This window comes from Cynocephalus volans, chromosome 4, assembly GCF_027409185.1.
Source record: "Cynocephalus volans isolate mCynVol1 chromosome 4, mCynVol1.pri, whole genome shotgun sequence".
Lineage (NCBI taxonomy): Eukaryota > Metazoa > Chordata > Mammalia > Dermoptera > Cynocephalidae > Cynocephalus > Cynocephalus volans.
The window spans coordinates 106,731,027-106,757,140 of record NC_084463.1 but is presented as its reverse complement, the minus strand read 5'-3'; the positions used below and the strand labels follow the sequence as shown (position 1 = coordinate 106,757,140).

Here is a 26,114-nt window from a genome sequence, read left to right as displayed (position 1 = left end):
TCCGGCCTGTGCGGCTGGTCCGGCCGAGGCGCCGGCGCGGGGACAGGCGGAGGCGCGGGACGTGGGGCGGCGCCGCAGGCAGGGCCGGGCGGACGGGCGCTGGCAGCAGGGGCTGCGCCGGGGGCCCCTCGGAGTGGCCGCAGTCCAGGCCTTGCCCTCCCATCCTGCTCCGACGCGGTGAGTGCATCAGGCGGGCCGCAAGGGTGCATTTGTATCCCTGTCTGCCTTGGTCCGGGTTCGGGTCCGGGTCCCAGCGTCTGTGGGTGAGGGCGCGGATGCTTTTCAAAAGCGTGCCTGTCTCTGTCCACGTGAGGCGTGTCCATGTCGGTAAGAGCAGCGGGGGGATTCTTCGGGCTGTGGCTGCTCACGTGAGGTCCATGTTTGAGGGGGGAGGTGCGGATGGATGGGTGATGGTTCCTTGGAGGAGCGCGGGGTTTGGGAGCTTGTGTGTTGGCAGAGGGTGCTGAACGCTGCGGCCGAGGGTGATGGTGGTGGGGAGGTGGGGTTGCTGAGTGGGGCTCGAATTTAGTGGCCCGGCTTGTCCGAAAGGTTCTTTTCTCCCTGGTGCAGACACCTCCACCCTTTACCCCACCCCCCTCATCCTCCTCGGGCACCCAGAGGCCCACCAGTCAGGATGGAAGACACCCTTTCCATCCCCAGCATTGCTCGCTGGACAGGAAGCCTCATGCAGAGGCTGTTTCTTGTAGGAAAGGACCCCTCTGTTACCCTGCAGCCGGGGCCCCTCCTGGAGGACCCCAGGCCCCTTCCTGGTTCTGACCTCCTCCCTCTTGGACTTGGCTTCAGAACCTGGCCTGCAAACCTGCAGGGACAGATGGTTGCAGGTTGGAAGAGCAGGCTGCACCCCAGGGAGGTCAGTCCAGCTGAGGGCAGGTCCTGGGCTTTTTCTTGGTGTGGGGGTCTCTGTCGTGGAAAGCAGAAACCCAGGACTGGCCCCAGCAGGAAGATCAGATCTGGGAGGTCAGAGCAGGTGCCGAGGTCTTCTTCACAAGTGTTTCCCTGTCAGTCTGTCCAGCTCACCAGTGCCCATTCATCCCCTAAACAAAACTCTGATTTGCTGCAGAATGGAATCAGAGCTGCAGGCCTGACAGGTGCCCTGCCACTCTTGGCTTGCATGCCTCCAATGACAGAGCACTTACTACCTTCTGCTGTGGGAAATCTTCCTTATATGAAGCGGAGGTCATCTCCTTGGAACTTTATTCACTTGTCTTGTTATTGTCTTTACTTTTGCCTCTGTCTCTGGTGAGCGGGAACTGCAGAGTTAAGTATGGCTCTCTGGTCACCAACATATACTGAGCACCTTCGTGTGCCAGGTACTGCTGCAGCCACTTAGGAGACAATGCCATTCTTGCTGACAGAAGAACTTAAGCAAATGGTCCATCGTTGGGATAGTATGGCCTGTGTTCAGAAAAACAAAAAAATCTTATAGCTAGACGAGAGAGTGCCCAGAGGGAGTATCATGGGTGACTTAAACTTAGCAAACATTTAGAAGGGGAGGGGCAACCGTGACCAGCCTCTAACACAGCTATACTTATGGTGGAAACTAGCAGTTAAATCATTAAGGTAGTACATGATGGGATTTAATCATGAACACATATTACCATCTGTGAGGGCCCTTGGCTTGAAAGGGAAGCTTGGGAATCTCAGATTTTGAGAACAAAAAGACCCTTACTCCCAATTGACAAGTAAGGGAATTGGGTACAAAATTGTCCAGAGTCTCACCTTGTGTCTATAGAGTTAGTGACAGAGTCAGAACTAGATCCTAGATCTCCTGACTTTTTAAATTAGACACATTTTAGAGGTAGAATCAAGGATATAGTCACAGCTGGTATCTGAAAGTTGAAAGAAAAGGCAGAATTGAGAAGATTACCAAAGTTCTGTCTTATGTGGCTAGGTGAATGTTGGTGCCTTTCATTGAGATCGGAAGCATAGCAGAAGAGTAGGTTAGGAGAAACTGAGTTCAGTTTTGGACTAATCCCTGTGTACCATCTTGGAGATGTCCAAGATGAAGTTTGATATACAGGTGTGGGGTGCAAGAGAGTCTTCAAGCACAGGATATAAGGCTTTGGGAATCATTAGCAATTGGATGGTAACTGAGACCATGGGAGATAATGAGATTGTCCGGGCAGGGTATGAATAAAGAGAGAACAAGAGGCCCTGAAACAATACCTTGTGGAATTACAGATTTAAGGAATGGGCAGTGGAGGAGCAACCAAAGAGGCAAGTGGAGAACCCACATTGAGTGGATCGTGAAAGTATTGAAAACAGCCTCTGCCTTTTTGAGTCTTGCTTTCTTCCCCAACTGGTTCAGATTTCTTAACTTTTCATGCTTCTATTCCTTTGCTCACTGTTTTCCCAATGTACCTGTTAATCTCCTATTTGTCACTCAAGTCCCAACTCAAATATCCCTTCCTCTGGAAGCCTTCTTTATTCTCCACCACCCTCAGAATTATATAATTCCTTTTGTTTGCTAGCTAGCCTAGAAGTTTGAACATGTCAATATCATGGTACTTATCACCTTGTAGCTATGCATGTCCATGTCTGTTTCCCACACTAGTCTAAAAACTTATGAAAAGCTGGGAATGCATCTGATTTAGCTTTATTTCTGCAGTTCCCAGTTGAAGTGCCTGGCCCAGAGTGTGCCCAGGGAAGTTTGACTGAATGGTTCATTTACCTACTCAGTGTGGAAGTGGTAGGGGAGATGGCACTGTGAATTTCATCACTTTCCTTCCCTGCCAATCTTATTGAAAGAGTTCCTTGGCTTTGAGGACTTTATCTCATCTAAAGCTTCATTTGTTCCAGAGAAAGCCGAAAGACTATAACCTGCGGTCATTTGTCATTTTGCTGAGGTCTCAAATGATCAAATATACCTGGAGGCTAGTGAGTAGGAGTGAGTCATTTTAGCAAGCAAGTGAGCCTAGCTGACTCCTCGCATCCACTTTTCAACATGCCTCCACTAACTAGCTGTGCAAATCATGTACACTGGGAATCTTGTTAGGTTATAGAAGGAAGTCATGGGGCAAATTAATGCTGTTTGAGAGTTTGGGGAAACTGAAAAGCGTTGAAACACATCCTTTGCATATGTTGGGGATCTAGCAGAGTCAGCATTGGCTGTCTTTGTTAGTTCACAATCAACTCCTTCCTTGACTCTTTGAATCTGGCTTCTTCTCCAGCCACTGGAAATTGCATTCTCTGAAGTTGATGACAGCTTCTTTTGGACTTTAAATCATGGGTCCTCTCTGCATCATTTCACAGTGAAGATCACTCCCTTGTTCATGAAGCTCTCTTCCCCCTTGACCCTGATGACATCTCTGTTTCCTGCTTTTCCTGCCTCTATGGCCATACCCTCTCAATCTTCTTTGCAGGCTTTGCTTCCTGGGCCTATCCCTTAAATGTCAAGGTTCCTGGGGGGCTCAGTCACAGGCTCTCCTTTCTCATCTTCCCTTCCCTGGGTGATGTCATCCACTTCCATGGCTTCAGGAGCCATCTCTACACCAATAACAACCAAATCTATATCTCCAGGCTAGACCTCTTTCCTAAAGCTCCAGCTTGTCTTTCCAACTGCCAACTGGACTTCTCCACTTGAACTATGTCCCGTAGGCACCTCAGATTCATCATATAAAACATTGAACTTATCACCTTCTCATCCAAACTGCTCTTCCTCTAGAATTTCCAAGCTAGAAAACTAGGAATCATCTCTAATTCCTTCTCCCTTGACTCTTCATATAAAGCCAACCAGTCACCAAATTCTATTGATTCCTTCCTGTGAAATCTATTTTTCTTGACCTCTCTTTGCTACTCCCCTAATCAAGACAGTCTCTTAACCTTCCGCTCTTGACCTCTCTAAACAGTTTTCCTCACAGCAGTCAAAAATTTACTTTTGCCATTCTATACTTAAGCCCCCACCCACACACCTGCTGACCACCAACAGAGTGTTTCTTTGCTCTTTGGATAAAGTCTTAATCCACTAGCAGGAAAGGGTAAAGTCTAAACTCCTTAATAAGGCCAAGAAAGCATTGTATGATGTAGCTCTTGCATACCTCCTCATCTGGTTTCTTAGCCGCCCCCCCCCCCCGTCACAGTGTATGATCCAGCCTCTTGATGCAGAAAGCACCGTGCTCTCTATAACTGTTACTCATCCTGTAATTCTCGGTTTCAATGTCACTTTCTTTAGGAAAAGTCCCTTGGCCTCCTACCTTCGACCCATCCCTGACCCTGGCTAGGTTAGGTAACCTTCTCTGTGCTCCTGGAGCAATCTGTGCTTCCCCATCATGGCCCTCACCACATTGCATTGCAGTAATCTGTTTGCCAGATTGTGGAATCCATGAAGGCTGAGCTGTGACTGTTTATCTTTGTATTCCCAGGCCTAGCAGAGGTGTTGAGCGAATGTTGAATGAGGGAATGAGGTGTCTTTAGAACTGAGCCATAAAGGATGGCTGGAGGTAAGGGACGCAAGGATGGCAGAAGGCAGCCCGAGGAAAGAGGGAAAAATCCAGCTTTGAGTCCAAGTCCCTCCAAGTGCCAGCTGTGATAAACAGTCCACTTGAACCACCACCTATATATGGACTCTAAAGATCTTGGGGGCAGATCTCTAGAGCCCACTCAGGTGGGAGAAGTGGCATTAGGAACCCAGGAGAGGGAGGGAGTTTTAGATTCAGGCTGGGGTATGGCCTCAGCTGCTGTATGCCCAGTAAGTATGGGTGGGGAACTGAAGCAGGAAGGGGAAGGGAGGGAGGAGCCTTCAGTCCTTGGATGTAGCCCAATCCCCGCCCTTGTGTGACAGGCGGGGAGAGCCCCTTGGGCTTGGAGAGAGGTGGAGCCTGATATCCAGCTGCCCCAATAGGGCCTAACAGACCACTCCTACTTTTCCTCCCAGCCCTCGCCTTCACTAAACAGAAACTTCAGCTTGCCTCCCAGTCCTTCCGCCAACCTTTAGTCTGTCCTCCCTCCTGCAATGTTGTCCTGGTATTTAGTCTCTAGATTCAGAACCCGTCACATCTGGAGAGTGAACTTTAGGATCCCAGTGCCCATGTCAGGAGAGAATGTCTCCTATCCCTCCCCTAGCTTGGAGGGGACTTTGCACTGGCCTCCCTGCATGCATGCCTGCATTCATTCATTCATTCATTGTCTTTAGAGAGGCCCATGACACATCTAATTGGGCACAGACAGTGGTGACCTGGTCCTAGTCACTGCCTGTTTTGAAGTAGTACAGCTATTTTTCTTCCTCCTTTCATGGCCAGTTTTCTGTAGTGAATTGTCTATGTTTACTGTGTTAACTTCTTCATCTCCGTTCATTCTTCAGTCACTCTGACCTGGCTTCTGCTCCTACCACAATTAAATCTGGTGGAGACTCTTCAGTCCTTTTCACTCTTCACCCCTCTTTTTTCCTGAATTGCTCTCTCCCCTAATGTCTTTGTTTCCACACTATCTTGCTTTTCCTCCCACCCCTCTGGGTTCTCCTTTTTGGTCACCTCTGCTGGCTCTCCTCCCTTGTGTGGGGCTCTTTTCTTATCACTCTCTACTCTCTGTCCCTCAGCGGTATCATCCATTCTTATTGCTTTAAGTACTATTAATATGCCAACAATTCCAAGTCAATAACCAGCTCCGATCTCTCTCGTGAGCTCCTACATTCTGTTCCTTATTCGACAGCTCTACCTGAACATTTCATAGACACCTCAAATTTAGCATGCATAGAACAGAATACTCCAAATCACCTCCTCTTTGCTGTCTCTGTTCATGGCCCGCCATTTACTCAGGCAAAAAACCTGGGAGTCATTGACATTCTTTTTCCCTCTCACATCCAGTCCATCACGATGTCCTTTTGATTCAACCTTATGAATAGTTCTCAAATCAGTCCACCTTTTTGCCTATAGCTCTGCTAATACCCAACATTATCTTACTTGAAGAACTGCAGTAGCCTCCTGACTGGTCTCCCTGATTCCTCTCTTGCTCTTCTTCCTCTTCAATCCTCATAGCTGCCAGAGTAGCTTTCTAATTTATTTATATTTATTTGTAAATTGCATCACCCACCCACCCCCACAACTTAGGATAAAATCAAAAAAATTTTTTTTTTTTAAAGATGACTAGTAAGGGGATCTTAAACCTTGACTTGGTGTTGTCAGCACCATGTTCTCCCAGGTGAGTTAACCGGCCATCCCTATATAGGGATCCAAACCTTTGGCCTTGGTGTTATTAGCACCACACTCTCCCAAGTGAGCCATGGGCCAGCCCTAAGATCAAATTCTTAACATGGCCTTCAAGGTCCTTCGTATCTCATCTCAGCCTATTTCTCAAACTTACCTTTTGCTTTTATTCAGTTTGCTCCAACCACATGGTCCTTGCAGGTTCTCAATGAGTCTTCTGTCCATGAAACCTTCATCATGCTGCTGCTTCAGCCTCCCTCACTCCCTGTTGTTCCCCATACCCACCACTACCATTTTTCCCCCACTCCCCAGAGCTCTGCTTAAAAGTTACATGCTTGGAGAGCCCTTTCCTGATCACCCAATCAAAAGTGTTCTTTCTCATAGCATCTTTTTTTCCTTTATCCCACTCTCCTGCCACCAATTTGTAATTATGTATTTACTTGTTTATTTAGTTTTTAAATATCTGCCACCACCTCTCCACCAGAAGGACCGTGACCATATCTGTTTTATCACTCGATCCCCAGCACCTGTACAAAGTAGGCACTTAGTAAATAAATATTTGTTGAATTACTTAATTAATTTAATAAATATAGTTTTTTATCCTTATATCAGGCTCTAGACTAAGTGCTAGGAATGAAAAAATAAAATATAATGCCTGCCCTCAAGAACACTGCATGGAAAAGAGGAAGCAGAGAAGTAACAAGAATATCATTGTGTAGCATATAAGGGCAAGGATGGAGGAAGTATGGGGTGTGAAGGACACAAAGGTGGAGTGCCTAACCCAGGCTTTGGGAAATTCAGGAATGCCTTCTAAAGGAAGTGACATTTACATGGGGACCTGAAAGATAACTAGGTGTCAGCCAGGCAAAGGGAACGGGAAGAGGATCTCAGGCAAGGGGAATAGAATGTGTACTGCCCAGAAGCAAAAGAGAACAAGGACTTTTCCAGGAACTGAAAAGAAAACAGTGTGACTGAGCATAGACTCATGAGACATGAGTTGTAGAGAAAGGTATGGGCCAGAGTCAAGCATTGTTGGCCAATTTAAGGAGTTTGGACTTTATCTGGACAGTGGAGAACTGTTGAAGGAATTTAAACAGAGAATAGTGGCAAGATAAAATCTGTGTTTTAGAAAGCCCATTCTGGCTGCCAGGGGGATGGATGAGTAGACACAAGTGAGACAAGGACACCAGTTAGGAGGCTGTGCTGTATTCCAGGAGAGAACTGATGGTGGCCTGAATTGGGGGCAGTAGCTATGAGGTTGGAGAGAAGGAGATAATATATTAGGAAGGCAACCCTGACCTTGATACTGATTGGATATGGAAAACAGTGTAATCCCAGAAGGTTGTGCTAAGAGGTAGGTCAGGGCATAGATAGAAGACATACAGGTAGTCAGAGGAAGGACACTCTATCTGGAAGGTCTTTTGGAGGAGAGTTTGGGGGAAGCAGAGGAGATGAAGGATGGGTTTGTCAGCGAAAGTAGGTACCATACACTTGACATGTGCTATTTTACATTCTCAAAACAATGGTTTGAAGCAAGTATTATTATTCCCATACTTACATATTAGGAAACTGAGGCTCAGAGAGGTTATATGAATTGTCCAAGGTCACATAGATGGTGAAAGGCTGAGCCGGGTTTGAAATCCAGTTTAACCCTAAGTCTGTGCTCTTAAACAGAGCTCAGGGGTAACTCAATCTACCTACTTTACCCTGCTCCTTCCAATCACTGCCCTGTCCTGCCCCTGGCATGGAAGAAAGGTGGAGGCAGTTCTCTACAGGGTATTTGAATGGTGGGGATCGGGTGGAGAGAGAGAGTGCTGGCCTCCCTGGTGCTGACCATCTCTCTGTACACAGGCTGGAGTGAGTGGCAGGAGCCATCTGTGGGCACTATGGCAAAGAGGGAGGACAGCCCTGGCCCAGAGGTCCAGTCGATGGACAAGCAGTTCCTGGTGTGCAGCATCTGCCTGGATCGGTACCGGTGCCCAAAGGTTCTGCCTTGCCTGCATACCTTCTGTGAGAGGTGAGGTGGTGTGTGTACCAGGGAGGGATGAGGACCTTGGAGACCCCCCTTAGAGGGGAGCAGCCTGTGTAAATTTGTAGTAGGTGAATGAAAATGTGCACACATAGGAGGGGAGCAGGTGAACCCCAGCCTGCAGGAGATGAGGGTTTGGATACAAGACTCTGTGAGAGGACCAGAAGCTCTTAACACTGGGCTATGGTCCCTGTGCAGAATAGGGCCTTCTCTGCCCCTTCCTAACCCCCAGAGCAGCCTTTGACACCACCAGAGAAATCAGATGGTGCTGAGATTCTCAACCAGCTCTGGCACCAGCAGAGTTTATGACCAGTGGGAGGATATTAGAAGCTAGAGGTCCATCCTTATTGTTGTCCTCAGACACTGAGTGAAAGGCAACCCCTCCCATTCTCTAGGCTTCTATCCATCATTCATTCATTCAACAAATATTTATTTATTAAGCAACTACTATGTGCTAGACCCTATCCCAGGCATTGGGTATGCAGTGATGAGCAAAACCAGATATGATCCTTACTCTTAAACAGCTTTACAGTACAGAGAAGGAGAAATATAGTAATCAAATAATCATATAGCCAGATTATAGATAAATATAATATTACACCCTTAGTAAGTGCTGCAAATAAAGCGCTAAGGTATGCGAGCGTAGCATATGGGTTCTCTTTTAGTTTGGAGAATCAGGAAAGGCTTCCCTGAGGTATAATCCAGAGGATGAACAGGTAAAGGAGGTTAACTAGGTAAAGGAAGTTAACTAGGTAAAGGGAGTTAGAAGAGCATTCTAGGCAGAAGAGAGAACATGGGAAAAGGCCATGTGGCATGAGGGCATGTGTCGGGTAAGAGGACCTAGAAGAAGCCCCCTGGGGCTGGAGCAGAGTGAGTATGATTGAGAGTGGCTGGGAAGGAGCTAGAGAGGCAGGTGGAGGCCAGAGCATGTGGGGCTTTGTAGACTTGTTAGGGAATTTGGGCTTTACCCTGAGAGGCATATGAAGCCTCTGCGGGGTTTTATACATGATCACATTTGTATTTCGACAGTGTTCTTCCTTGGGGCTTCATCCTTTAATGCTCTGTCTTGGGTGATCTGGTTCCTGGGTCTTCTCACCATTGCCTCCATCCAAGCTTTCCCTCTGCTTCCTGCCTTCAGTGAAACCTGGCTCTGCCTCAGGGACACTACTTCCCTTCCAGCCTTGCTCTTTGAGATTCCAGCTGTACTGTCCTCTCTTCTTCATTAGTTGGCAACAGTCTCAGCCATCCTGACACTGGGCTATGGTCCCTGCCCATTCAAATTCTCCCATCAACTTGGGGACTTTACTACCCACTTGTGCATCTTGGTTCTTGATTGTTTCTCCAGGTACGTCCCCCACTCCACCTCAGTAACACTCTCTCCCAACCATGCCCTGAATCTTGTCATCACCCAGAATAATACCACTTCTGTGGTCATAAACTCCAATATTTCACTCCTGGCTCCCATTGCCCCACTCCCACTACACCACCTTTGACTCTATACAGATGTATGGCCCCTTTGACTGCTCCCTCTTTTCCTAGTCACCAACTCCATCCTGGTCTCCGTTTCTTTCTTTCCTCTCCCGGATCCTGTGGTTGACCATCTGACTGGCCCCTATACAGTTCCCTCACACATTTGTTAAACCCAGTGCTGGATCAGAGCTGTAATTGGACATATCTGCACTTTCTCCTGTGCCTAGATCACTGAGCAATCCTCGAGAAAAATCAGTGCCTGAGAAGTTATAATATCAATGGCTACCATGTATTGATTGCTTTCTATTTGCCAGAGACTGGCTAAGTGATTTATTTACATGTATTGATTTATTTAATCCTCACAACGGATGTTTGATTATCTTCATTTTAGAGAGGAGGAAACTAAGGTTCAGAGTCATTAAGTAATTAAGAAATATTTCCAGGGCTACACAGCAAGTAAGTAGTTGAGGTCTGAATCCAGGCTTGACTGCCGAGTCTTCACTCTTAACTAGTACTCATTCGTTTATCCCTTGGTCCCTGCTCTCCAAGAGCTTATGTTCTAGTGGGCAGTGACTGACAGTAAGCCAGCAGATAACCAAACAAGAGAGTCATGGCTTGTGTTAAGTGTTTTATGAGAAATAAACAGGGAGTAAGTGGAGGTGGTTGGGCTGCGAACTGTTCTGTATAGTCATCAAGGGAGGCTTCCCTGAGGAGGTGACATCTGACCTGAGTCCTGAGAATGAGGAGGAAACAGACATATGCAGATTGTTACAGGCAATGGAAAAATCTGTGCAAAGGTCTTAAGGAAGAAGTAAACAGGGCATGTTCAGAGACCAGAAGAGAAGCCAGTGTAGCTGAATGAAGAGGAAGGTGGAATGACGAGAAATTGGGGTGAGTCAGGACAGTTCATGGGGGAGCTTGTAAGTTTTAGGAAAGTCGTTGGATTTTATTCTAAGCGCAATGGGAAACCATTGGAGGATTTAAAAAAAAATTTTTTTTTAAAAGATAACCGGTAAGGGGATCTTAACCCTTGACTTGGTGTTGTCAGCACCATGCTCACCCAGTGAGCTAACCGGCCATCCCTATATGGGATCAGAACCCGTGGCGTTGGTGTTATCAGCACCACACTCTCCCAAGTGAGCCACTGGCCGGCCCCTAAATTAGATTTTTTTAAAGCTCCCTCTGGCTGTTGTGCAGAGAATGGATTATAGAGAAGCAAAGGTGGAAACCGGAGAGCAGTTAGGAAGATATTGTAGGCCAGATATGCTCACCAAGTAGGAAGGAGGTATTGATAAGTTAGAAGGTGGTTTGCTGGGGAAACACTAGATTTAGTGAGCTGGGAAGAGAGCTGCAGGGGAATGGAGTGGAAAGGGTGAAATGCAGATTTCAGAGTAGACACAGTGACAGTTGATGAGGTGGGGGTAGTGGTGGGAGCATGGGAGTGGACAGCTGAGGTGATGTGAAGGAAAAGATTATGGGTGTTGAGGAGGTCAGGATGGTGGATGGGTTATCTTGTAGAAGTCAGTGCCAATGAGAATGATGGCAGGGTATGTGTGTCTGTTTGTGTTGTGGGGGGTGTGCGGTGGGAGGTAGATAACTGAAGAAGAGAGTGAGCCAAGAGAAGGACCAGTGGAGAGAATAACAAGGAGGGGTGGCATAAGCTCATGACAGAAGGCATGAGCTTTAAAGGAGCTGAAGGCAAATAGTTTAGAAATGTTCCAGCAGGGAAGAGGGAGGACTCAACCCCACCTTCTGGCCCAAGGAATGTGGAGTATGAAACAAAAACAATTCTCTACTTGACTGCAGAGGAAACTAGGTCACAATTAAATAAGTTAATATTTGTGAAGCACTTAGAATTGTGCCTGGCACTTAGTGCTCATTAAATTTTAATTAATTAAGATCAATATGTATAGGGACCATTAAGAGAAGAGATTGTGGATATGTGAGAGTTTGCAAAATGCAGATCTTCCCTCCCCAAATTAGTAGTCTCCAAACACAGCTTCCTTCAGTCCTGACATCTGTTTCTAGTACGCATCCTCTTCCCCTCTTTTCCATGACTAGTTCCAGCCTTCACCATTCTCCTGAATCCTCCCTCTGTTGTCTACGGCCATACCACCCTGAACGCGCCCGATCTCGTCTGAATCCTCCCTCTGTCACTCTCAGCAGCTGATCTTGCCTGAGGCAAGTGTATTAGTCTGTTTCTGTTGCTTATAACAAAATACTATGGAACTGGGTGATATGTAAAGAAAACGAAATTTATTGCTTATAGTTTCCGAGGCTGGGAAGTCCAAAGTCCAAGGAACACATCTGGTGGTGGTGACAGTGACCCAGGGGTCTCACATTGCAAGATGGTGGAAGCAGGGAGAGCAGAAAGAGAGCAAGAGGACAACTTCCTTATTCACTCTTCTTTTAAAGCCCTCCAAATCATGGCCCTGACCACCATTTTTAATCCATTCACTAAGGCATGGTCCTACAATCTAATCACCTCTTCAAGGCTCCTCCTTTCAATTACCATAATAGGATTTCCCACTCTCAACAGTTACAATGGGGATTTAACCTTCAATGAGATTGGGGGGATCCAGTCTGCAGCATTCCACCCCCCAAAATTCATGTTTTTTTCACATACAAATACATTCATTCTGTCCCCAAAGTCTTAATTTGTTTCAACTCAAAAGTCCAAAGTTCAGGGCCAGCCCTGTGGCTCACTTGGGAGAGTGCAGTGCTGGTAGCGCCAAGGCCGCAGGTTCGTATCCTATATAGGGATGGCTGGTGCGCTCACTGGTTGAGTGTGGTGCAGATGACACTAAGCCAAGGGTTGCGATCCCCTTACCAGTCAGGAATAAAAAAAAAAAGTCCAAAGTTCAAAGGCCCATCTGTGAAGTCAAGAACAAGTTATCTCCTTCCAAGATTCAATGGTGGGACAAACATAGGGTACATATTCCCATTCAAAAAGGAAGGAATAGGCCAAAAGAAAGGGGTAACAGGTCCCAAACAAGTCCAAAACCCAGCAGGGCAGGCATTAAATCTCAAAGCTGGTGAATCATGTACCATGACTTCATGTTGGATGTGCTCTGCACACTGGTGTGAGGGTTGAGTCCCCCAGTCCTCAAGCAGCTCCACTTCTATGGCTTTCCTGGTTTCAGGTGATGCTTTCATGCTCACAGGCTGGTGTTGCATGCTAGTAGCTCTACAAGTCGGGGGTCTCCATGGCGGTCCCACTCCCATGGCTCCATTAGACATGGCACTGATAGGGTTTCTCTGCTGCAACTCCGACCCCACATTTCCTCGTGGCATTGCTCCAGTAAAGACTCTGCGGTGAATCCACCCCTGTGACAGATCTCTTCCTGGGCTCCCAGGCTTTTCCATACATCCTTTGGAATTGGGGTGGAGGGTTCCAAACCTTCAGAGCTCTGGCATCTGCAAGCCTGCAAGACCTAACACTACGTGGACACTGCCAAGGCTTTTGGCTTCTATTTTCCAAAGCTGCAGGTCCAGTTTAGATACAGCTGGAGCAGCCAAAGCAGCTGGGGTACTGGTGCTAGAAGCAGCTTTCCGAGGTGGCCCTGGGCAGTGAGCCCATGGAGGGTGCCTCAGGCCTTTTCCCCAAGACCATTTTGTCTCCCTAGGTCATTGTACCTGAAATGCAAAGGTTGGACCCAGAGGCTTCTGCAATACCGTCAGGGCCTTTTTCTCCTCTTGATAATCCCTTTCTTTTGTTCTAATCTTCTTAGCTAATGGTCACTGGGCTGCACCATTGCATGCTCTCTGCTTCTGTACCACATAGCCAGACTGCAAATTTCCCAAATCTTTACTCTCTGCTTGCCTTTAAATTCTGGCTTTATGTCATGCCTTTGCCACCATAACTCAGCATAGGCTGTTGCAAGTAGCCATGCAGCTTCCTTAATGCTTTGCTGCTTAGAAATTTCTTCTGCATAATACTCTGGTTCACAACTCTTAGATTCCAATTTCCACACAGTCCTAGGGCATGGACACAATGCAGCCAAGTTCCTTGCCAGTTCATAGCAAGGTTGATCTTTACCCTAGTTTCTAATAAATTCCTTCTTATTTCTATCCGAGACCTCCTTAGAATGGTCTTTACTGTCCATATTTCCATAAGCATTCTGGCCACCACCTTTAACCAATCTTTAAAACATTCCAAACTTTTCCTGGTTTTCTTGTCTTCTAAACTTTCGTCAGCATCTAGGCTTTTTCTAGCCTGTTCCTCCAAAGTCTTCCAGCCTCTCCTCAACACCCAGTTCCAAAGCCACTTCCACATTTTCAAGTATTTGTTATAAGCAACACCCTACTTCTCTGGTACCAATTTTCTGTATTAGTCTATTTCTGCTGTTTATAACAAAATACACAGAACTGGGTAATTTGTAAGAGCAAGTTAGGTATCCTCTCTTTAACGCTGTCCCCTGTGCTCCTCTGCGTCCACCTCTTTTGATTCAGAGGATGGGGTCCACTCCTCCTCCACAGGCCAACCCCAGCCACTTCCCTATCCCCAAGACCTGGTCCTCTTGGTCTAGTCTCTTCCACCTCTCCCTCTCTACTGGCTTCTTCTCAATTTATAAACATGCTGAAAACTCACATTGCTAACAGTAAAAACTCTTTGTCCTCTTGTCCCGTTTTAGCACCATCTGATCCCTCAACCCCCTTCTCATTCAAACTTCCAACCTCCCCTTTACTCTTTAACGTGCAACAGTCAAGCTTTCCACCACCACTTCCCTCACTACTTTCCTTACAGACAAAAGTACCCTCACATGTGCCCAATTCAGTGGGCATTTTCCAGTCCTTACCCTAACTGACTCCTCAGCTGCATTTGACGCTGAGGCTACTCTTTCCCTTCCTCTAGAAATGCACCACTCACCTTGCTGCCTTGATGCTGTTGCTCCTCCCACCTCTCTGCCTGGTCCTCTTTGCTGTCCTCATGCAGTATTTGCTGAGTGCTCTGTCTCTCTCTCATTACCGTCTACCTCTTCCTGGATGATCTCATCCTCTCCCATGGCCACCAAGGCCATCTAAATGTTGATGGCACCCCCATGTCTATCTCTAAGCTACCTTCTCCCCTTCTCCCCAACTGTCTACTGGTCCACTTTTCCTGAGTGTTCCACCGTTGCACTAAATCTAACCAGGACAAGGCTGAACTTCCCTATATGCTCCTCCTCTTTCTGTGTTTCTCATCTCAGTGAATGTCACCACTGTCCACTCAGTTATCTAAGCTACGGAGCTGGGAGTCAACCAAGACATCTTCTCTCTCACTCCCCATGTCCAATCAGACAACACCTCTCACCTGCTGTACTTCTTAAATACTTCTCAAAGCTGTTCCCACCTCATAGTCTACTGTGCTACTGCCTAAATTGATCTTCCTCACCTCTTGCCTAGACTATTTTAAGAGTATATTGGCTAAGCACATACTTTGCTTTGCATTTGAATCCAGGCTCCAGTGCCCAGGAGATTTGTTACCTTGGACCAGTTGCCCTTTCTGAGTCTGTTAACATAACATGCAAAGCACAGCACCTGACACATAGGTGCTTAATAAATGGGAACTAGATGTTGACCATATGATGGTGCCACCACCCCTGTCTGCTTTCTCATCCCCTTTAAATTCACCGTCCACCCAGAGGTGGTGAAGAGGAACTTGATAAAGTGTACACCTGGCTGTACCACACTCCTGCAGCTCCCTGTTGCTGTTGGAAAAACCTCTAAGCTCCTTGGCTTCTCTTACCGTTCCTTGCCTTGGACTTTGTCTCCAGCCACATCAAACTGCTTATAGTTCCTACCCATTTCTTGCTGCCTTCTGTATTTGAAACAGCCTTCCTCCTCTTCCTGCACCTGTCTTTGGTTAGGCTAACAGTTATTTAACCATGAAGAGTTAGCTTACATTACCTCTGAAGCCCTCTCCACCCACCCTGAGCCAGATGCATTTCCTTATCACTGCATCTGTATTCCTTATATTAATGATAAATAATACCAGTAGCCTACCATGTATAGTGTTTTGGGTAATTCAGTCATTTTACATTTAATTCTCTTTAAATTATATTACTTATGTAAATAAGTACTTTACATTTAATCCTCTAACACCCTGTGAAGTCTGCACTGTCTCCATCTTACAAAGGAAGAATCCTTGGTTAACTTGTCAGGCGTATAATAGGTGACTGACCTGGGAGTTGAACATGGGCAGCCTAGCTCCAGGACCCTTAATCATTACACTGTTTACTTCTCTAAACTCTCTATTTCTGTGACTTCTTTTTCTCTGTAGACTGGAAGTATTTTAAGAGCAGGCACTGTGCTTTATCTTTTTATCCCCAGAGCTTGGCACAAATTTGGCAAGAGTAGGCAGTCGGTAAATGTTTAATGAGTTAAAGGGTGAGGGGGGCACTAGTTGTACATTTTCTATGAGAAAGGTTAGTAAACACCTGTGAAAGGTGAGCCTGTGTTTGTGCACACTGTGAGGAATGTGGATATGTCTGCTCTTCTGAGAATGGTCAGGGATGTGTTCTAAGTTGTGAGTTGAGGCGTTTTATGCCTGCTGGTGGATAAGGTGTGTATGCCAAACAGAGGTTTCAGAGTGAACTGTAATGGAACACCTGTGAGGAGAGGGGTTGGCACCCATGGGGGGTATAAGGAGGGGTGCACTGACACCACCCACCCTTCCTTTGACTCCCCCTCCTCCTGACCAGATGCCTCCAGAACTACATTCCTGCCCAGAGCCTGACGCTGTCCTGTCCGGTATGCCGGCAGACGTCCATCCTCCCAGAGCAGGGAGTCTCGGCACTGCAGAACAATTTCTTCATCAGCAGCCTCATGGAGGCGATGCAGCAGGCACCTGATGGGGCCCATGACCCCGAGGACCCCCACCCCCTCAGCGCAGTGGCTGGCCGCCCTCTCTCCTGCCCCAACCATGAAGGCAAGGTGGGCCCAAGCGAGGCCCAGTGAGGCCAGGAGTTGGGGTGGGAAGAGAAGGAGAAGCTTTGGGGAGGTGGGGGGTGGAGCTGCATGGCTGTTGGTAAGAGGGTGTTTCTCTGGATAAGTGGTCCAGGTAGGGGATGCACTTGGAGGGTGAGGGGCAAAGAGGGCAGATGGAAAGGGGAGGGAGCAAAGAAGTGTGGTGTGTAGCCATTGCCTGACTGGAGTCCTTGTGCCACCAGACTATGGAGTATTACTGTGAGGCCTGTGAGACGGCCATGTGCGGGGAGTGCCGTGCAGGGGAGCATCGGGAGCACGGCACGGTGCTGCTGCGGGATGTGGTGGAGCAGCACAAAGCAGCATTACAGCGCCAGCTCGAGGCTGTGCGTGGCCGGTAGGCACAGGGTGGGGACCTGGGCTGGGGGACCACAGGGATGATATCTCAACAGCAGCAGGGGAGAGAAGGGGTCTGGGAAGGGCAGAGATAGAAGTATCAGAGAGGTCTCATGTAGAGGCTCTCCAGAAGGGCAACGATATTGTCCCCAGGGAGAAGGGATAGGTTGGTGAGGGCAACCCCAGCAACACCGTATGAGATATTTCCCCTCCCCAGATTGCCACAACTATCGGCAGCTATCGCCTTAGTGGGGGGCATCAGCCAGCAGCTGCAGGAGCGCAAGGCAGAGGCCCTGGCCCAGATCAGCGCAGCCTTTGAGGACCTGGAGCAAGCGCTACAGCAGCGCAAGCAGGCTCTGGTCAGCGACCTGGAGATGATTTGTGGGGCCAAGCAGAAGGTGCGTCTGTTCAGACTTCCTTACTATCATCCATCATGGGATGCTGTTACTGACTCCATCCCTTCCCCTGCCTTCCACATCAGGGCTTCCCTTTCCCCAGCCTATACTTTCTGCCTCCCAACATGGCCCCGTAGGTGCTGCAGGCATCTGTGTCCCTTGTCCACACTCACCCTCTTGTATTTCTTTCATGCCAGGGTACTACAAGTTCATCAGTAATCGCAGAGACTCCCTCTGTGTCAGTCTGCTCACCCCCTCCTCGCCTCCCCCTTCCTCAGGTGTTGCAGACCCAGTTAGACACACTGCGCCAGGGGCAGGAACACATCGGCAGTAGCTGCAGCTTCGCGGAGCAGGCACTGCGCCTGGGCTCGGCTCCGGAGGTGTTGCTGGTGCGCAAGCACATGCGAGAGAGGCTGGCGGCGCTGGCAGCGCAGGCCTTCCCTGAGCGGCCGCACGAGAATGCACAGCTGGAACTGGTCCTTGAGGTTGACGGGCTACGGCGATCGGTGCTCAATCTGGGCGCGCTGCTCACTACGAGCGCCACTGCACATGAGACGGTGGCAACGGGCGAGGGCCTGCGCCAGGCGCTAGTGGGCCAGCCCGCCTCACTCACCGTCACTACCAAAGACAAGGATGGGCGGCTGGTGCGCACAGGCAGCGCCGAGCTGCGCGCGGAGATCACGGGCCCCGACGGCACGCGCCTTCCCGTGCCGGTGGTGGACCACAAGAATGGCACGTATGAGCTGGTGTACACTGCGCGCACCGAAGGCGAACTGCTCCTGTCAGTGCTGCTGTATGGACAGCCGGTGCGTGGCAGCCCCTTCCGAGTGCGCGCCCTGCGTCCCGGGGACCTGCCTCCTTCCCCAGACGATGTGAAGCGCCGCGTCAAGTCCCCAGGCGGGCCCGGCAGCCATGTGCGCCAGAAGGCGGTGCGTAGGCCAAGCTCCATGTACAGCACAGGCGGCAAACGGAAGGACAACCCAATTGAGGACGAACTCGTCTTCCGTGTTGGTATAGAAGGCCGAGGGCGGAGCCAGAGGGGGACGGGCCCCGGCCGTGGGCGGGGCAGGGAGGGGAGGGAGGTTCAAAATGACCTTAGATGAATTCTTTCGTTCTCCCTTCCATCGCTTCCCCACAGGCAGTCGTGGAAGGGAGAAGGGCGAATTCACCAATTTACAAGGTGTGTCCGCGGCTAACAGCGGCCGCATAGTGGTAGCAGACAGCAACAATCAATGTATCCAGGTAAGCGCCTTTACCGCCCTGCTCTCCCCCAGCACCAAAATAAGGGTTCTCAAGGTACAACCTCCTAAAAAAAGAGTGTACAGGTCACCACCTGAAAGATGAAACCCTACAGATGGTACCATTCCTTAAAGAACAATGAATCAAAGCACCACCTCACCCCCACAGGCCACAACAGTAACCAGTACCTTCCAGTCAGGAACCCAGGTTTACTATGCTGGCAGCTTCTACCTCACAGGCCGTGGCTCAGGCCAGATCAGCTTCTGGACCCCAAAGATCTGGCTCATTCCTCCTTCCTCTCTGCCTCTAGTTGAGCCTCCAGCTGGCTGGCTTACTTTCTCCCCTTTTCTCCTAATGGTCAGGGTGCAGGCCGGCCCTCCCCTTCCAACACACCTGCCTGGCTCCAGAATGTATGTTGTCTGTCTGGAGTCTCTGCAATAATCTGGTTGGCTAGATAGTCAAGTGGAGGTAACTTGGCCAAAGGGAGTACCTTTCAGTGGCTAGAAGTTGTAACATCCTCACAGGTGGTCCTGCCCCTGCCTCTCCCATTACCTCACACACCTGATTCAGGCTTCTGCCATGCTGAATGGACATGATCTCTGCTGCACTGTGAGCTCCTTTTTAAAGCCAAGAGATGTGGCTTTTTCTCTCTCTATTCCTTGTGGTAAGCCCAGAACCTAGTACACTGGGCACCAGTGTGGTAGACACGGCATAGCAGCTAAAAGCTCAGCTTCTGAAACCAGATACCTGGGCTTGAATCCTAGCTCTGCCATGTACTAACAAGTCATGTGACCTCTTTGATCTTCAGTTAACTCATGTGTAAAATTAGGAAAAGCATACCTCATAGAGTTGCTGGGAGTATTAAATGACCTAACTGTACTGTACCTGACTCCTGGTGAACTTTCTGTTAGCTGTTGTTAAAAATATCATTGTCCAGGTGGAGGCTGTAAGCAAAAGCAAGGAGGTGGGAAAGTGGTTGTGGGGATTGTTCAGTTAATTGGAAGGATCCCAGCAGGCTGGAGGTAGATTACTATTAGAAGCTGGGGGTAGGCCGAGCCCGTGGCGCACTCGGTAGAGTGCTGCGCTGGCAGCGCGGCGACGCTCCCGCCGCGGGTTCGGATCCTATATAGGACTGACCGGTGCACTCACTGGCTGAGTGCTGGTCACGAAAAAAAAACGGCAAAAAAAAAAAAAAAAAAAAAGAAGCTGGGGGTAGCTGAGGTCAGATTGTAAATAGTTTTAGAGATAATGCTGTGGAATTTTGATTTTATCCTGTCAGGGATTATTTCAAACTACCATGCACTGAGTTCTTAGAAACATATTTTTGAGGTAGCAAAACTTTTCCCTGAAGGTCTTTACTTCACAGCACCTGTACATTTATGTTTCCTGACCCTGCTTGAATACCCCTGATATGGATCCGGCTCTGCTAAGGCCTTTCACCTCGGTGTCAGCTCCTATCTGATCACCGCTTTCTGCCTAGCAGGTGAAAGGGGCCAGGAACTCTTCTGTGGCCAGATTCCTAATCCCATCCAGTTCCCCTTCATTTCCACCCTGTTCCTAGGTATAGCAGAGGATTGGAGAGACCCAGTGCAGCACAGTGGGCCATTTAGGCCAGCCTGGATAGTGAGGAGGGGATTGGGAAATTGGGAGGTACGGGGTAGTGCTGAGGCTCAACTTGTATACACCTCTACCCTCCAACTCCTTTTCTCCCCCTTAGGCCAGGGATGCTCCCTGGCGTAAAAGTTGAGATTTGAGACTCCTTCCCTGTTGTGCACATGCAAGGGTGCTCCCATGCACAGAAAGACAGGAGTCACTTTGTCTCCCCCAGTGAGGGACTGTGCTTGTCCATTGTTTCAGGGTGGGGAATTGAGAGAGTCCTGGTGCAGCCCCCTCTCCTTTCCAAACACCTGCTATTCCTATAGCAGTCCTCCTCACTTCTCTCACCCTGCTAGAAGCCTGGCTCTTAGATTCCAAAGCTGATTTTCTGCCTCATACTTTGGGGTCCTCAGGGCTGGTAAGGGTTGGGCTCACAAATGGGGTGTGACCACTCTCAGTTCATGAGGATTGGGGTCCTTATGAACTTCCTCCTTTGGACCTTTCTATGGTAGAAGGTGAGGTAAATCCCTACATTGAGTGGAATCAGCGTCAGCTGACAGAAGACAAAAAACATTGTGTGATTTTGAATGAAGAATTTGATTTGTATATATTATGTTCTTGTGTAATTGTCTTTGTCCAAAATTTTATTAGTTTATCCATGAAAACTTCCTCATTCTTTTTAGGGAGAATATTAATCATATTCTTCTCTGAGCTCCCTCGGCCTTTTGCTATACACTTTTCATACTTTCCTGTAATCACTGGTTTGTTGTTTTGCTTTTTGTTTTTGTATGGTTTTGTTTTGTTTTCTATTTTGTTTTAGTCTCTTTTTCTCACTAGACTGAGATCCCTGAGGTCAGAGATCCACTTACTGCCACCATGGTATAGGAGACAGATGTTAAGTGACCAAATGAGGACACCAGCAGATTCTAGAGATGCTCAGGAAGCAAATGTAGCAGATTTTGATGAGCCAGTAGATGTGGACGAAGAGGGACGGGTCAAGAATGGCAGGACTTGGTGAACTGAATGGTGTTGCCATTCAAGAGCTAGGCTGGGTATAAGTTGATCACTTTTGCACATGTTCAGTTTGACATGGCTGTGGGGCATCTAAGTAGAGATGTCCAGTTTAGGCCTGAGATTGAACTGGGGAATTCATTCATTTGTTGGATGTCTCCCATTTGCCAGATGCTAGTACTGCAAATGCAGCAGTAAACAAAACAGATGCAGTTCCTGCCCCACGTAGGGCTTACATCCTTAAAATGAGACACAGGTATTTAACAGTCATTTAGCTATGAAGTGACAGTTGTTATGAAGAGAGCTACAAAGTGAATATCATGGGGAGCTTATATGTGTATATTTTTTGGGGGGGGGGCAGTTGTGGTCATTAAAGGCTTCTCTGAAGAAATGACCTGGAAATACTGAGAACTGAAAGATGAGAACAAGTTGCCCAAGTGTAAGGGGTGAGATAGGATAGGATGGGAAGAACAAGACCTCCCAAAGCCTCATTAGTGTGGAGCCTGAAACTGAGCTGCTCAGACTGGAGGAGGCAGATGCATTACCTCGCTGCTCATCTGGCAGTACCTTTTAGTCCCCCACACTTCTACTCTTTAGCCCACATTCCCTCCCTTCTCTTGGTGACAAGTGCTGCTCTGCCACAGGGAACCAGTGCAGAACCCAGGGGCTGTGATGGTCAACCAAGTGAGGGGTTGGTAGAAAGTTCGCATCAGGAAGTAGTGATGTCTGTTGGTGGGATCAGTTTAAACAGCCCTGCAGGCCTAACAGATGGGGAGGGAAGGGGAGTGGGGAGCCCAGTCCACTAAGGAGGGAGCAGGTCTGGATCAAAGAGCAAGGCCAAGGCCCAAACTTGAGTTCTGCACAGCCACTCCTGGCTGTGATTCATCTTGTGTCCCCAGAGCCTATAACAAAGCAGAGTGGATGAGACCTATGCAGTAAGTAATGTTTTGGCTGTGAAAGAAAAGCCAGAAGGCTTAGCTTAAGAGGGAAGGAGAATTAAAGAAGGTGCTTTTAGGGTGGCAAGACCTGAGCATGTTGGGCATCTAAGCTGGAGGAGGTAGGAGAAGGGGAGAGGTTGAAAGTTTCACTCTGTCCAGGAGGAAGTTACCCTATAGCCTGAATGGACTAATCCTTGTGTACTTTCTCCCCTTTCCAGTCTATTAAATCTTGTTGAGTCTACTTCCTATATGAGTATATCTTTGGAGTCCTGCTTCCCTCCAGCCAAGTTCCTTGGTCCAAGCCATCATCATTTCTCGCTGAGACTACTGCAACAGACTCTGACTGGTCAGCTAGCTTCCAGTCTTGACTCTTCCCTGCAGCCAGAGTGCTCTTTGTTTAGAGCAAATCTGCTCTTGTCACTCTCCTGCCCAGAAATTTTCAGTGACTCCTCATTACATCCAGGATAAAATGTAATTCTTTCTGTCATTCACCTGGGTGCTCCCTGCAATCCAGCCACATTGGACAGGTCCTCCATCAGTACCCACACTGGACTCTGTGCCTTTTACAAAATGTTCACTCTGCTTGAATGCCCTTCCTCTTCTAGTGGCTGACTTCGAGTCGTTAGCATCCTTGGCAGGCTGTCAGTGCAGGTATTCCCTTCTTTTGAAGCCTTGCCTCACTGTGCCCCCCACCTTTCGTATTCTCACAGTCTCATTCACACCTGTGCTGTGTGTCCCCTAAGGTTTGCTGCCGTGTTTGATTCCTCTCTCTGCCCCTACCTTGATGTCAGTAAGTTCTTGTTGAATGACTGAATAGGGCTGGCTGGTTAACTCAGTTGGTTAGAGCATAGTGTTGATAACACCAAGGTCCAGGGTTCCATCTGTTACCGGCCAGCTGCCAAAAGTTAAAAAAAAGAAAAGACAATAGAAAGACTGAATAAATGGGGGAAGGGGGTCTTCTCCCTCAGAATCCTACTCCCTTCCCTCTGTGCCCACAGTGTCTCCCCTCCTCCCTGCTCCCTCCCTTGCTCCTCTGCTCCAGGTTTTCTCCAATGAGGGTCAGTTCAAGTTCCGTTTTGGGGTCCGAGGGCGCTCACCTGGGCAGCTGCAGCGCCCCACAGGTGTAGCAGTGGACACCAATGGAGACATTATTGTGGCAGACTACGACAACCGTTGGGTCAGCATCTTCTCCCCTGAGGGCAAGTTCAAGGTGAGAGCATGCTGTCATTGCATTCTGTACCCCAGTGACCAGCTGAGCTGACCATTGTAGTGCCTCCTGGTGGTCAGGGCCTGGACTGGTCCAGTTCTTCCTCCTGCTCTCCTGGCCCAAGGTTCTGCTTTGATGCTGGGCTGGGACTACTCTCCCTACTAGCCAGGATAAAACCTTACAGATATTCCCTTCCTCCAGACCAAGATTGGAGCTGGCCGCCTCATGGGCCCCAAGGGAGTAGCTGTAGACCGGAATGGACATATCATTGTGGTTGACAACAAATCTTGCTGCGTTTTCACCTTCCAGCCCAATGGCAAGCTGGTTGGCCGTTTTGGGGGCCGTGGAACCACTGATCGCCACTTTGCAGGTACAGGGGGACAACTCCAAGATCTATTCTGATTCCCCAGTCCCAGAGAGCTCGCCTGGATACCCCAGCTTTAAAGACCTCTCATCCAATATCTTGGCCCTAGAGACACCCCTCCTTCCCACCACCCTAGCCCCATCATTCCAGAGACAATTTATCTCAGCCCCCGAGACCCCACCCCTCTCCTCACATCCTGGTTTTATCATTCTAGACACTCTTCTCCATTCCCACTCAGTGTGCCATCTGACTGCCCTAAAGACCACTTTATATTTTCAGGGCCCCATTTTGTGGCTGTGAACAACAAGAATGAGATTGTAGTAACGGATTTCCATAACCATTCAGTGAAGGTCAGTATCCTCCCTTCCTTTATGACCACTGTCCCAATATCCTTTCCTCTTCCATAAGACCCCTCTCTCCCTCTTTCCCCCTTGAGATCATTCATTCAAACAACAAACATTTATGGCATGGTTACTTTGCCCCAGTCACTATGCCAGAAGCTGGGGATAGTGATGAACACAGCAAACATGTTGCCTTTCTTCTTGGTTGTAGTCTAGCAGGGAAGAGAAAAAGGTAACCAGGAAATTAAAATATGATGCTGTAGATTCTGTGATAGGGAGGAGCAGGGAACTGTGGGAGGGCACAGCAGAAGCATTTGATTCAGGGAAGACTGTTTGAGAAAGACCTAAAACCCAAGAGAGAATTAACCAGAAGGTAGAGAAAGGAGGAGAGTTTTTAAAGCAGAGGACACAGGAGGAGCCAGGAATGGGAAGTGGAAACCCTTATGGTGTGCTCAAGAAACCACAAGTAGTTCAGACCGTTTGAGGAGGGACTGGTGCAAGGTGAGGAGGAGCCTTGTGTGCCCTGTTAAGGGGCTTGTTCTCTTCCCTAGAGCTATGGGGAGTCACTGAAGGATTGCAGGAAGGGGAGTGATGCAATCTTATGTGTCTTATAAAGATCTCTTTGGCTGGGGCAAGACTAGAGGCAGGAAGATCAATCTTTTGCTGTGATCCATCCAGATGAGAAAGATGAGAACCTGGACTATGATAAAGGCATGGCAGTTTATGTAGAGTACAGATTTTGAGAGAGATTTGAAATAGAATCAGGGGTTGTGTGAAATTCATTGACTATCAAGCAGAGAAGGTGGAGTAGAGAATGACCCATAGCCAGCTAGGGGGTACCATTCATTGAGATAGAAAACTCAGAATTGCTTTCTCAAGGAAGGTAGGCTATCAGATTTGTTATGCTTAAGCGACATCAGCTGGAGATGTCCCATAGGCAGCAGGGCACGTGGAAGTGAAGCCTAGGAAGAAGATCTAGGCCACAGCTGCAGATCCGGGGATCCTTAGCCCTGGGGCTTCACCCCGTCCTCCTTCAAGGCCCTGCCTCTGTATGAGGCCAGGTCCCCAGTCCCCAGCCCCTTCCCCCACCAGGTGTACAGTGCCGATGGAGAGTTCCTTTTCAAGTTTGGCTCCCACGGTGAGGGCAATGGGCAGTTCAATGCCCCCACAGGAGTAGCCGTGGACTCCAATGGGAACATCATCGTGGCGGACTGGGGCAACAGTCGCATCCAGGTGAGTAAGGCCCAGGGGTGGCATGAGGGTGAGGTTTCCTGCTGTGCCCCATTCATCCCTCCCCAGAACAGCCTCTCATCTGCTTCATCTCAGCTCTCCCTCCATTCTCCACTCCTTCCCCAGGTATTTGACAGCTCTGGCTCCTTCCTGTCCTACATCAACACGTCTGCAGAGCCACTGTACGGCCCACAGGGCCTGGCACTGACCTCGGATGGCCACGTGGTGGTGGCTGATGCTGGCAACCACTGCTTTAAGGCTTATCGCTACCTCCAGTAGCTGCACAGGGACCCTGCCTGGCTTGTGGAGGGATGGACATGGGGTGATTGTACAAGAGGGTCTGGCTGGGAGGTGGGCCAGACTTGGCAGCACTGAATGTGGGCTGTGGGCGTAGGTGTGCCCACTGCCTTCCCTCTTTTCCCCCACCCCCAACCCTATTGTTGCACTTTATTTATTCGGTTCTTGCTTTGGTGACTGGGTGGGCCTGGACTGTGGTCCCAAGGATGTGTGCAGAGCTTCACCATACCCCCCTTACACACCTCCCTTTCCCCTTCAGTCTGCTCTCCACCCCCCAGCCTGGGGCCAGAACAGCTTCTCACTCCAGGGCAGAAGTCCCTCTGGTTGTCTCCCTACTATTCCATACACACCAACAGAGACAGCAATACCCCACCCTTCATATTAAATAAATGTCTTCACCAAAGTGTTTTTGCCGGGTTCTTGTGGGGTGGGGCTATGAGTGGATGTCATGGTAGTACTAGTTCTGGATTAAAAGGTGGGCAAGTAGTCAGGCAGGGCACCCAGCTTCCCAAACAGGTCCTGATGTTTTGAAGG

General features: G+C 48.8%; 1 protein-coding gene across 2 annotated transcripts; it reads left to right on the top strand.

Annotated features, from left to right (window-relative positions):
• TRIM3 (tripartite motif containing 3) lies at positions 1-25,983 on the top strand. 2 transcript variants are annotated; one of them, XM_063092942.1, is made up of 12 exons: positions 1-177; positions 8,013-8,178; positions 16,344-16,575; positions 16,812-16,963; positions 17,180-17,360; positions 17,636-18,368; positions 18,496-18,599; positions 23,184-23,351; positions 23,658-23,718; positions 23,992-24,062; positions 25,146-25,286; positions 25,410-25,983. In XM_063092942.1, exons 2-12 carry the CDS (start codon positions 8,048-8,050, stop codon positions 25,560-25,562), a joined length of 2,127 nt encoding a protein of 708 aa, XP_062949012.1. In that variant the 5' UTR covers positions 1-177; positions 8,013-8,047; the 3' UTR covers positions 25,563-25,983. The 2 variants fall into 2 exon arrangements, with proteins under 2 accessions (XP_062949012.1, XP_062949011.1); XM_063092941.1 differs by having other exon boundaries at positions 23,550-23,718.
• The last annotated feature ends 131 nt before the right edge of the window (positions 25,984-26,114 follow it).